The sequence below is a fragment of the Alligator mississippiensis genome, chromosome 1 (genome assembly GCF_030867095.1).
Source record: "Alligator mississippiensis isolate rAllMis1 chromosome 1, rAllMis1, whole genome shotgun sequence".
NCBI classification, from domain to species: domain Eukaryota; kingdom Metazoa; phylum Chordata; order Crocodylia; family Alligatoridae; genus Alligator; species Alligator mississippiensis.
This window is the reverse complement of record NC_081824.1, coordinates 253,859,502-253,872,426: the sequence shown is the minus strand read 5'-3', so window position 1 is coordinate 253,872,426 and position 12,925 is coordinate 253,859,502. Positions and strand designations below refer to the sequence as shown.

Genomic DNA, 12,925 nt, shown 5'->3' with positions numbered 1-12,925 from the left:
GGGCTATGGGGGAACCCCAAGCCAAAACAGAAGAGGAAGAAAGCCCCTACTTACCAATCGCAGGGGCTGGAAGGAGCAGAGAAGCATGCGCGGGAAAACCGCCTGTGCGGTTCATTAGCCGCACCCATGTTCAGGTGGGGCCAGGTGACGTCAGCTGGGGACACCACCCGGTGGAAATAAAAAGAAACCCTGAGGGCACTGGAGGAAGGCAGGCTGCCAGAGAGCCCGCAGGAGGGCCTGAAGCAGGCAGCGCAGCCCAGCAGAGGCTGACGGTCCGGGACAGTGAAAGCAGCTGCCACTGCAGCTGCAGCAGCAGCAGAAAGACCGGCGTGAGAGCTGGCAGTGAAGCTGGTGAGGGAGCTGGCAGCAGCAGCGGCAGAAAGACGAGTGTGAGAGCCGGCAGTGAAGCCGGCGAGGGAGCCGGTAGCAGCAGCGGCAGAGAAACTGGTGTGAGAGCCAGCAGCGAAGCCGGCGAGGGAGCCGGTAGCAGTGGCGGCAGATAGACCGGCACGAGAGCAGGCAGTGAAGCCAGCGAGGGAGCAGGCAGCAGCAGCAAAGCCAGTGGGAGAGCCAGCAACGAAGTCGGCAAAGGAGCCGGCAGTGGGGCCGGCGTAAGACCCAGCAGCGAAACTGGCAGAAGAGCCGGTAGCCGAGGAAGAAACTACGGGGAGGCCGGGAGCCGAAGGGGCACCGGGGAAGCACAAGGCCCCACGGGCTGAGTCACTCAGCTTTCCCTTTAGACCCCACAGGTGAGCATGGTGGTGGGTATTTTACGTGGTGTTGCAGAGGGTGTTAGAATAGGAGCGAGGGTGGCGGAAAATTAAGAGCCTTTCCGCCTCGGGTCGGAGCACGGCCCAGGATACCAGTTCCCGCCGCCAGCGAGCAACGGGACGTCTGGGCGAAGACACAAGTAGGGGCCAGTGGTAACGCAAGCCTTGAAGACCCGCGGCTGAAGGTGGTGTTTGGCCGGGGTGTAGGGGAGGTTGGAGCCCCATGAGTGCCCACCATGAGGCGTGACGACCCTGGAGGCGCCCTCAAAGGAGACCTCCTCCACTGAGGATCCATCAAAAGTCGTGGCAGGCGAGTTACAGGGGGTCTCCTGACATCAGCCAAGGTACCCTCTGGGGTTCCCCCATGGGCCCGGGACTAAGCAGATCAACTACCCAGGCAAAAGCTGCGCGGGAACGCCTATTAGAGCATAGGCGGGCACAGGCCCGATTTGGCAGCTGAATCTCCAAATGGAATCAGGAGACCAATTAAAAGGCCTGAATTGATTCGGAAAAGATATCAGAGAGCTTCGGAGATTCAGGCAGTCCTCGCTCGCTGCTGCAGGGAGCTGGACCCAAATTCCATGCTGGTAAGTAAGGGGTGGGGGAGAGGGGGTGATGGGCGGACCCCCACCAGGCCCCATCCCCTGCCTGCTCCTCCATCCTCCCTGAGCCCCCCCAACCCCTGCCCACTCTCCCAACCACTCCCCCCCCCCCGCCACTCCCAATGGCTACTCTGCCTGGCTCTTCGAAGAAAAAAAAAAAAGCCTAGCCTACACTCACTGGCTGCTGCCAGGCAAGGCAGGGGGGTGATCCCTGCTGCCCCCCACTGCATGGGGGGCTCTGCCACGAGTCCCCCAACCCCCACCCACTCTCCCAACCCCGACTCCCAGCTCTTTAAAAAAAAATAAATAAATAAAATAAAGCCCCAAATTCACTAGTTGCTGCAGCAGCCTTGGGGCTTCTGGGAGGTCATGGTAGAGCCCCCAGTGCGGCACTGGACAGTGGGGATTGCCCCCCCCTGCCTGGCAAGAGCCGGTGAATTGGGGCTTTTTTCCCCCTTTTTTTAAAGAGCTGGGAGCTGGGGCTGCGAGAGTGGTCGGGGGATGGGGACTCATGACAGAGCCCTCCATGCAGCATTCGGCAGTGGGGGACAGTGGGGATTGCCCCTCCACCTGGCAGCAGCCCGTGAGTTGTGAGCTTTTTTTTCAAAGAGCTGGGAGCTGGGGCCAGGCAGGGCAGCCATCGACAGGGCTGGGAGATCAGGCAGGGGACGGGGCTGATTCAGAGATTTGGTCAATTCAGCGAAAGCTGAATCTCCCAGTTAGATTCAGCCCCAAATCAGTTGAATCCAAATCAGCTGAATCCAAATCCATATCCGAAGTGAATACTAACCGTTTTGCACAGGCCTACTAATGTATGCTACCTGCTTTCATATATCTTTCTTCAGTAAATTCTGCAGTATAATTCTGCAGTTTCTCAAAATAAAAAGAAAGGAAATCATGATTCATTGTCTGTACAGTCCCATTATACATGGTGTCCTGCTTTTTATGTTCACATCTTTGCCATTTTGCCTTATGTTCAACATTTTAGCGATGCAAAACAAATCAATTTCCCATTTGTCAGACTTCCATTCTAAAAATCAAGCAAAATTTCCAATAATTATCAATATGTAGGCAACATCATTATAAAGAACTCATTAAAATAGCAGACAAGAAACTGATGCATGATTAATTCAACAGGAAAGAATGACATTTTCAGCTGTGGAGCTTTATACAAGTTGAGAACACACTGAAAAGATGAGATAAGGGAAAGCCAAATGCATACTGGAAAGATGAAATAGGGAATGGAGAGAAAAAACATGTACATAAAAATTGACAAGTATGCTACTTGAATAATGAGATGACAGCTGTAGAAGGCAAGGGAGTGAAAATGGAATAACAATGAAAGGATGCATTTGGGAGGGGAGATAGGTAAAGAAAGGAGTGCAGGTCAATGGGTGAAATATTGCACAGAAAATGATAGAATAAGACTTAGAACCTTCATACAATTGAATATTATAATACAAGAATATGGCATACCACTTCAGAATGAAGACAATTACACTGCAAATGTTTGCTTAAAAAATGAAACCTTAAAGATGCCCTCAAGCAGAAACTTGGAAAATCCAAAAGGTATAAATGACACTTCAAAGAAGCAGCATGTACAGATTTTGTCGTCTTTGGAAGTATTTTATTTTGGTCATTCCCAGAAACAGAATACTAAACTAACCTGCTGGTCTCATTTTGTAACAAAATTCTTATGTTACATATTTGAAATATTCCACCATGCAAACCATCAGCAACAGCTCAAGGAGCCACAGTTTGAAAGCCACTTCAATTTCCCCGGAGCCCAACCTTTGGAACTATTTTCCAGAGAAAACATATCGGTTATGGAATGGCAGAAATGAACATGCAATGACCCAGAAGGAAGGGAGTTACTTCCTATGACCCAATGGCTTCCATCCCAGTCCAATACCACTACCCTTAGATCTCAGTTTGGGGAAAGTCCTACCTCTTTTACTAAGGAATACAAGACAAAGAGGATTATTTAGGGAAATAAATGTTTACGTGTTCCTTATACATAAAAAAGGAGCAAAAAGAGAAGTAGGGAAAAATTACTGCTTGGGCCTCTTTACAGAATCTCCCTTTGTCTCCTCTGCTATATTTGTCTAGATTGGATTATATTGGGAACTTGGTGAAGTGGGGGCTGTGTTTTGCTAGGAGGTGCAATATCATACATATAATAGCTGTATTTTAAAAAAATACTCTGTTGAATACAAGAGCTGAATTTTCATTGGATTTCCCAACTTTATTACAAATTGCAAGAAACAGAGTATGAGACTATAACGTTGAAAAGATCTGCATATTGGGATCCAGATCTCTGTGTAATAAATACATATCTGTTTAATATCATGTTTTTAGCAGTGGAAATATCCAGTAAAGATGACAATGGGTGCATCTACACAAGACATTTATTGCAGAGCTGCCTAATTAGCTCCACCGTAAAGTCTCAGCATTTATACAAGTGGCTTTATTATGCTGCAGTAAACTAATTAACTCTGCCATAGATTAGTACTTATAAACACAAGTACTATCCTATGGTAGCATTATTTAGTGCACAGCAATGCACCTGTAGAGGCTGACAGGGGCACAAGAGCGCTTCAGTGCGGGGACTGACTGCCAGTCCTGCACTGAAGCAACCTTGTGCCCCAGCCAGTTATACAGCATGTTGAGCTGGGTTGGAGCAGCCCTGAGCTGGCAGACTGACCCCCTGGACCTCCTGCCAGCTGGGGTGCTCCAACCCAGCTCAACATACTGCAGTTCCAGGCGCACATCAACAATAAACTCTGGCACATATGTGTAATCTGTGCCACTCCAGTGGTATTTTTTCCTGGGTGTTTATAGGGCATTTTTGGTACGCGTGCGTGCGTGCGTGCGCGTGCGTGTGTGAAGGAATTCCATTCCTGGATACGTTGCTCTTTGCACACGGATGACTATGTGCTACTTCAAGATCATGCAGAATGACCATATGCAGCAGCAGCCACTAACAAAATCAGATAGAAAAAACAGATGGAGGAGCAGTACAGAATGGGGAAGCTTTGGTTCACTAGGAGCAAGGGGTCAGTTTTGAATTCAGGGCCCTCTTTCTTTCAGGCCAGCAGACCACCCCACTGAACCACAACCCACTACTTTTTTTTTTTTTCTTCCTGGCTCCACAGATCTCTTTCCCATAGCCAGCTTCAAAGAAAGTACCTCTGATGGTTAACATACCATCTAAGGAAGCATGAATGCCTTGTTCCTGCTGAGGCTGGGGGGGCAAGCTGATCACCTGCAGGCGGCAGTGGTGAGTGGGGACCACCCGCAGGTGGCCACGGTGACATTGGCGGTGAGGGCAGGCCAAGCGGGGACCACCCACAGGCAGCCGCAGCATTGCCAGTGGTGGGGGAGAGGGGGAATAGGCAAGTGGCAATTGGTGACCGCCCACAGATCCTGCCAGCGCGGTGGCCAATCTCAGGGGGGTGCACATGCACTTCTCACACATTGCCAATGTAAGGAAGTCAGAACATATCTAGGTTCAAACCTTCTCTGGGTTAAATGGCCCAGAACCCAGGTCTGCTGGCTGCCTAGGGAAGCACTCTAGCCACTAAGACTTTCATTCACATTTTGTTGTTACCAGTCTGCTTGACTATGTAGATGTCCTTTTAAATCCAGGAATACCATTCCCCTGGACATGTAGGTACCCCAAATGCCCTGTGGATGTCCAAAAAAATGCCACTTAGATGACCAGGAAAGAAATGTGCCACCCAGGGTCCATCCCTGATGGTGACCAGCCCATACAGGTCTATCTAACGTGTCTGTTACAGTCTAGCACAGGGGTTGTCAACTGGGGATACGCGAGAAGTCCTATGGGTTATGTGTGGGTGGGCGGGGATGAAGCACCACCACACACCATCCCACACTGCCACGCAGGTGCCACCCACCTGGGCAGATACAGGGGGTGGAAGAAGCTCACACACGGCAGTTGCCACCGCTTCGTATTCAGCTGTGCACCACCTGCCCCACAAATGCTCTGCGACTGGCCACACGCCTCCCCCCTCCCTGGCTGCTGGGGGTACGCTGATCCAAAAAGGTGGAAAACCCCTGGTCTAATAGCACTGACAGATGTGAAACCCTCCCTCCAAAACCAGCACTTTACCAGAAGAAGCAGTGCATTAGGGCTCTGCAACATCTGTATAGATCGGGCACTTCGGAAGGCTTTTTGGTGCTTTAATCTAATTGTTGATTCAATCAACTGTTAGATAAAAGAGCCAGAAAGCCCCACTGAAGCATCTGATCTATACAGATGTTGGGCATGCCAGGTCCATCTAATGTACTACCTCTTCTGGGCATGCACTGTGTTTGGCGTGGGAGTGCAGCAAGCTTAAAGTAAAGACCCAGGGGGGAGGGTCCATATCTGTAAGCAGCCTAGAGTAACAGAGGTAAGTGTTGCAGAGGCTTATGCATTAGGCTCAGAGGTCTCAAGATCTGATTCTTAGTGCTAAAGATCCATCTATAGGCATTGCATCACACAGTAATATGGTATATTAATAGCTGCAGAACTAGCAATGCTTTTAAAACGTATCACCTGCTTCCTAAGACAACTGACACACCTTTTAAGACTCTCTTTTTCTGAATGAATGAAAAAGTCTTACCTCATCATAGTAAACTCTTAAATCTGCTCTTTTCGATCGCAAGTCCCAGAGCACTACAGTCCCATTTTCATAGCCTATTAACAACTGGTGGAGGAAAACAAACAATTACCATCTCAAGTTCAAAACATTTAGAACTATTAAAGAAATTCTTGTTTGGTATTAAAAATAGTTTCTACTCCTCTTTCATGCACAAATAACGAATGGAGAACAATTTCAGCTTTCCAGCAACAATTTTTCACCAAACAGAAAATACCTCTTTTTGGTAAGAGAAAAATCTTGAACACATAGTAAGAAACAGTTCAATTTAAGCTCATCTGGCAGACAGATGAAGAACAGGGACAAAATTATGAACACTACAATCCTATCTTCATAGTTGATAGACACCAATCTAGGAATACCAGATTTGCTTATTGGGATATGATACCCTTTGTACGGTTCTCTTGAGAGCTCTGAGGAACCTTGGGAAGCTCGCTTAGATGAGCTTCACAAGTTTGTCAGATCACAAGAGCAGATATGGTGTTCCTGTACATTTACCAATACACAGTTTTGTATGTAGTGAAGTCAGCAGGGGCAGAGCTCCATTCTGTGGAAAAAAAATCTTCGTTTTGAAAATTCTCCATTAGACGTATAGCATATGGACACCATTTCCCCCACTTTTCCTTATGTAGGAAACAGCCTGTTAGGTGAGGAGGGGGATTTTACAGGATGTGCTCAGCACCTCGCACAATTGCATACTCAGACTCCTCATGGCAGTGAAAAATTCAAGTGTCATTGGACAAAGAGCTAGCGTGGCCACAGGTAAGTCCTTTCTGGCCCTGTTCAAGAAATGCTAATGTAACACCTAAATACACTTGGGATTGTGTACGGTCAAGTGTGTGCTTTTGGTAGTTGTATACTGTGTTTTTATGTGGGCAAGATGGCCCCTGCTCTTCTGGCCATGTGCTCAACATGTGGCAAGCTGGGGTCTGTATCTGGCAAAGTATGTAAAACTCTTTGGACTCATTGGCTAGAGGAAGCAGAAGATCCTCAGCCTCCTGTCCCTCCTTGCCCTCTGTAGCTTCTGCCCCACCGTCCACCCTCTCCTTTCCCCTTACTGTCAGGCACAGCTCAGCTCCAGCTCGGGCTGGCATCTCTCCCAGGCGCAGAGCACATGGAATTCCTTCCCTCGCCCAGCTAATCAGCAGTGTGATAACTGCTGCGTTGCCTGCCTGGCTAATCAGCAGCCCCGACACTGCTGCACTGCCAGGCAAGAGCTGAGTTTCTATGTGCTGTGCTCCAGGACAAAGCAGCCCAACGGTGCTGGACAGCAATGGTTGGAGGTGGGGAGGGGAAGAGGCAGAAACTGTAGGGGACAAAGGGCAGAGATGGGAGAGCAGGGGGAGAAGTTGCAGAAACTGGGGACTTGTGGGGGAAGAGGCAGAGATGGGGGATGAGCAGAGGCTGGGGGCAGGGGGTGCAGATGACGGGGAGAGCAAGGTTGCGGGAAAAAGAAATGGGTAAGGCAAAGGGCAAGGGGGCAACCTGACCGACCCCCCCCGCGGCCACTGCTTTTTCTGCTGTAGCAGTAACTGTAAAATTACAACAAATGTATAGATTTTCCAAATAAATAATCTATTTTTGGGGGGACTGTTTTATATTCAAGTAAATATGGGAAAGCAAAACCCATTTGTCAAATGGGGAGACAAAGGAACAGTTTTTTCTGAATTATGATACAACTGTGGTAATGCAAGATATATCATTCCTGTAGGACATGGATTGATAATTGTATTTTAACAATCAGAGAAAGTTATGCATTAAACCAAAATTGTGCATGAATTTTCCATCAGCCATCCCAAACTCCTTTCAAAATATCTTTCAGTATAAAATATTTTAGAAGGCCGACACTTCAGGTTGTAGTATGAAATAAAAATTATGACTTAACTTCTACTTTCTATAGGAAAAATTGTCTGGTAACTCTCCATAACTGTGAGCATCTGGTGAGAAAATATAATGGCAGTACATAGCTTTCGATCCTGGAAACAGTTCACTCAAGCCCTCCAGTTTTCTTGGCACCAAGAGACAACTTTTTGTAGTGAACAGCTATGACCAAAGTAAGCAGCCATAACATTAAACTTTTACTTAGTTATGGATACATTAGAATTTTTGATGACAATACAGCTTTACTGGGTTAAAAAAAATATATATATATATTTTGTTTAGTGAATCAACTATTTTATAATGAATGTCTGGAACCTGTTACTATACTAAGAATTACAAATGGAAAGTCTCTCAGCCAAGCCAGGTCTAAGTGTTCATAGTGCCGTGTAAACTCATTACGTGAAGGTAGAATGTATAATACAGTGCCTGGTTTGCATTTTACAAATGTAAGACCAATACCTGAAACTTAAAGAATTAAGTCCAAGGCCAAAAATCAAGCCATGCTGGAGGAATTCCAGAGTATTAATCATTCTTACTCTAATGAAATCCATATGGGACTCTGCACCACAGTAAATGTGAGGAGACATTCTGTTCAGAAAGCAAGCTGCTAATTGGATAGCACTGGTATCAGCATGCCATATGGTACTCTGGGAAAGCAGATCAAGATAGGGAGTGATTGAGAAGAAAGCCTTATCTTATTGCAGTTGCTTTCTCTACTGGTTACCATAACTTGAGCAGAGGGGTAGTTGACTAGTTTTTTTTGCACCCCCCTAAGCCAGCGCCTAGAGCCCATGCTTGCTTGTCCCCTCGCCCTTAGGAAGAACAGAGATACAGAGAAGACAAGTATCTGCATCTAAAGGTTAAGACAGAAAAAAAAGGAAAAAAGGAAAAAAAAAATAGATACTAACTGATGCCAGGGTTTCCATCCTGTATGTGTGTGTTCCCCAGTATTCTTGTTCAATGATTTGAAATTCCAATGCATCTCAAATTCCTATTCTGAAACTTCCACTCCCATGAGAGTACATACTGAAGGAAATATCTATGATATCTGTTTGCTTGATATTCCTAGTCATATCATACCTCTTGCTATGGAAGTCCATGGAGTTTACTGATTGGTGGTATAATTATTATTATTGTTGTTATTAATGACAACAACAACAACAACAACAACAACAACAACAACAACATCCCAGTACCAGCGAATGTCCCAACAGATGATGAGGACTCTATTGTGCTGCCAATCATGCAAACTGTTTATTGGGATTTCAGGTGGAGAGAAGTCCTGGTGAGAATGTTCTTGTCTAGAGGAACAGCTGAACTGACTGACCTTAGATTAGCACTACTTCTCCCTGAACTACGTTTGCTGATGTCACCTGGAGGTTTCTCTTTTACCATCATTAAGGGTAGCTAACAAACCAGATCTCCGTATCTACTCTATCTTGGGGTCATGCCACCTGTTTTCTGTTGTTTCAGTGGCATCAAGCAGCTGCAAAGATAGAAGATCTCTCAAACAGAACTACCAGGTGTTCACTACTTTTAAAATCTATGCTTACTGGCAGGTTCCCAAGTTTAGTCACCCATTATTTAAAATCTTGGTTTTAATACCATTTAATGGCATCTGCATTAAGTCTCCTTATTGATGGGAAACATCCACTTGTTGTAGTTGGTAATTTTTGTTGATGACATAATAAAATACAGTAATTCCTAGAGATTGCCAGAGAAGTAATTTCTCCTTGGCCTAGCTGGTTAAACCTGAAAGTCAACAAAATCTACATTGATGTAGAGTAGCAGCCTCAACTTTTACTTTAAAAACAAACCTTCTTCTGAGTGTACTACAAGATTTAATGAACTCTGACTTGGATAATTCATACTCCTCATGGGAGTAAACATCAGAGGCAAGAGAGAAAGGTAACCACAAAATGCTTTGGTTTTTTTCAGTGTCTTGAATCCTAAGTATCATCTGGCTAAATGAGGAGCAAGGATGGAGTGGGCTAGGCTGGAGAAACTTTGATTTAGCTTTTGTTTCTGGAGAACATTACTATACTCAGAGTACAAAAGTTAGCAGAGCAAAGTCAACCTGGTAGACACATATTGAATTCCAAAGATTTCTGACAGACTGAGGCATGGGACACCAGTATCTGGGCTGGGAGAAAAATGGCTTCAGAAGAGGGTAAAGCCCACAGCAGCATGAACTCTGAAGCTGTCTGCTTGGAGGAGCCATGGTCAGAGGCTGGATTTAAGGTTTGTCCTGCTTCAGATCTGACAGGTCTCAATGTCTTTATCTCTGTTTATGAACAGCAGTAAGCTTCAAGTATGGAATGTTCTTGTCAGTCTTTGGTAGAAGAAAAGAGGTCTACTCCATAACTGTTCATTTGTAATGCATGCTTAGCCAAATTCTGAAGCCTTTATATAATTTTTATTAGTCTTGACTCAAGCCTAACTACCACGGAGTCACTGGAAATTTTGCCTGGATTAAGACTTTATAACAAAGTATTGTTCTCAATATAGTAGTATAAAGGGAAATATTTTCCAAAAATTTTCTACTGCAGGATTTTTTTTTTAGAGTGACCTTGAAGTTGTATAATGAAGGCATATAATTAAACAGTGAGTGAATGAAAAGGAAAACCTACTGAGGTCAGAGAGAGCTGCAAAACATTACAACATTTGACATTAATTATTGTACTCACTTTCCCCTCATCTCTTGGACTATCACTTAGGTGTACAACTGGGCCAGGGTGAGTCTTTGTGGATCTGCAAAATAAAAGCAATTTAAAACTATGTAAACTCTTTGTAGAAAAAGTTGGTATTTGCATTAATACTCTCTGTGTTAGAATTAAGCCAAGGGAACCTGAAACAGATTGAAAGTAAGTCTGAAAGCCACAAAGAAGATGGTACATATCTGAACATGATCTAAACCTTCTGAAGCCTGTGTTTTACCTCTCACTTTCCCTGTCCTTTTCTTATTCAGACCAATTCAGGAAGTTCCCTTTGATGCCAACTCCTTGTTTCCCTTTCTTTAACCCAAACCCTGTTCCTGGAATAGCAATAATTTCTCTGGCTAATTTCTGGGTGTTTTTCCTTTCCATTTGTCTCCATCATTTTTTCTCTCCCTTATATGCAAGAGAGCCTGCTTTTCAAGATATTCTGTCAGAATTTCATTCACTGATGGAGGCCTGCCTCTGTACAGATAAACATGGAAACCTTCATGAAAGACTATGAGATTCATAAACAAGAGCACCCAGCCAATAGAGGTTGCCCAGTGGTGAGTGGTGGGATTAAAAAGCGGAGAGAACTGAAGACACCTTGTGTTACAGGTACAGAAGGAGATTTTTTTTTTCAAGGTCCAGTTCAAGACTTGAAATACTGTACCAATTCTTTTTTTTTCTACAAAAATGTTGCCACTTCGTTCTCAGAGTTCTATGATATTTTGTGATAAATTCCAGTAACATGTTTCTGAACAATCATTACTAATATTTAATAAGTATGATGCAAAATACGAATTTAGCTACAGTGTACTCCACTCATATGCACATTAAATGAGTACATGCACATTAGGTTATTATTCTTAAAAAGATCTTCCCAGAGCCATCCATCCTAGCTTTCAGACAAGCACCGAACCTCGCCAACCTCATCACCAGAAGCAAACTTCCTCAACCCCAGAACACACCAAAAGGATCCAGACCGTGCCATGACAAGAAATGCAAAACCTGCCCCCACATCTCCACCACCTCCGCTATTACTACACCCCACAACAGAGCCATCAGCATCCCAGGATCTTACAGCTGCACCTCCAGGAATGTAGTATACCTCATCCAATGCACCAAATGCCCTGATGGAAGATATGTAGGAGAGACCAGACAACAACTGCGCGCCAGAATGAACGCACACCGGAAATCCATCAAAGACAGAAACACCCAATTACCGGTGGGGGCACATTTCTCACAGGAGGGCCACTGTCTCTCCAATCTCTCAGTCCTGATCCTCAAGGGAAATTTACACAACACATCCCAGAGATGAGCCTATGAGCTCCATTTCATCAACCTGCTGGATACTAGAGATCAGGGACTAAACATAGACATTGGATTTTTGATACATTATAATCTGCCTGGCAACTGACTCCCCAGCCCAGCCCAGCCCCTGGCTTGTTTACCTTTCATTCCATCCAGGAAGAGCACGCACCAAGTGCTGCAACTTCCTTAGCCTGACAAAGGGTTTTTGAACCTGAAAGCTTGCTCAATAACTATTCTCCAACCATTTGGGTTGGTCTAATAAAAGATATTCAATTCACCCAAGGAACCTTGTCTCCCTATATCCTTAGACCAACATGGCTACAACCTAAACCCCTGCACATTAGGTAAGTATTAAACTGCAAAACAAAACACAAAAGTCCCAATAACAAGTATTGGTTATCTGCATATCAGTTAAATGCATAAACCTCTTAAGGACATAACTTTTCAGCCCCACTACCTACTTTGTGATATAATTGTACGCTATTAAAGTGCACCCTAACTGGCACCAGAAACAGTGAAGGAAGGGCTCCTGCCTAAAGGCTGCTATTAGAAGCCTTAAAATTGATGGGAGGTAGTTAGTTTCAGGATAGATATTAGAAATGAGAAGAGATGGTAAAACTTGACTAGCTAGTAAATTTTCAAGGCTTCTAGCTGCAGCTGTGAAACTGGCTATTAGAAACCTTGAAAAATTACAGGGGTTAATCTGCTTCACTGCTGATATTAGAAACTTTGAAAATGATCGGACTTAGCCAGTTTTGGGGCTGTTAAATATCACAGCACAGTGGGGGAGATGGGTTACTTCATACTTAATGGGCATTGCTTATATTAAGTTCTGGTAATTTTATATGCCAGGTTAGGACACAGCCTCTCTTCAGTCCCTAGGTCTATGCAGTTAAATTCAGTATGCTATAAATGTATATAACAGGCATGTTTCTTTTTAAAATTATTACTGCCTATAAATGAACACATTCTCCATATATAGTGATGGAAATATATTC

The 12,925-nt window shown here is 44.8% G+C and overlaps 1 protein-coding gene across 4 annotated transcripts in view; it reads right to left on the bottom strand.

The window, feature by feature from the left end:
- The window catches only part of STXBP5L (syntaxin binding protein 5L), a 390,570-nt gene that overhangs the window by 175,374 nt on the left and 202,271 nt on the right, over positions 1–12,925 (bottom strand). For all 4 annotated transcript variants that reach the window (XM_059720506.1, XM_006263508.4, XM_059720507.1 and 1 more), the window contains exons 6-7: positions 10,605–10,668; positions 6,001–6,084 (exon numbers count right to left, since the gene is read on the bottom strand). In XM_059720506.1, coding sequence (XP_059576489.1) covers positions 6,001–6,084; positions 10,605–10,668 — 148 coding nt within the window. The remainder of the gene's footprint in view (positions 1–6,000; positions 6,085–10,604; positions 10,669–12,925) is intronic.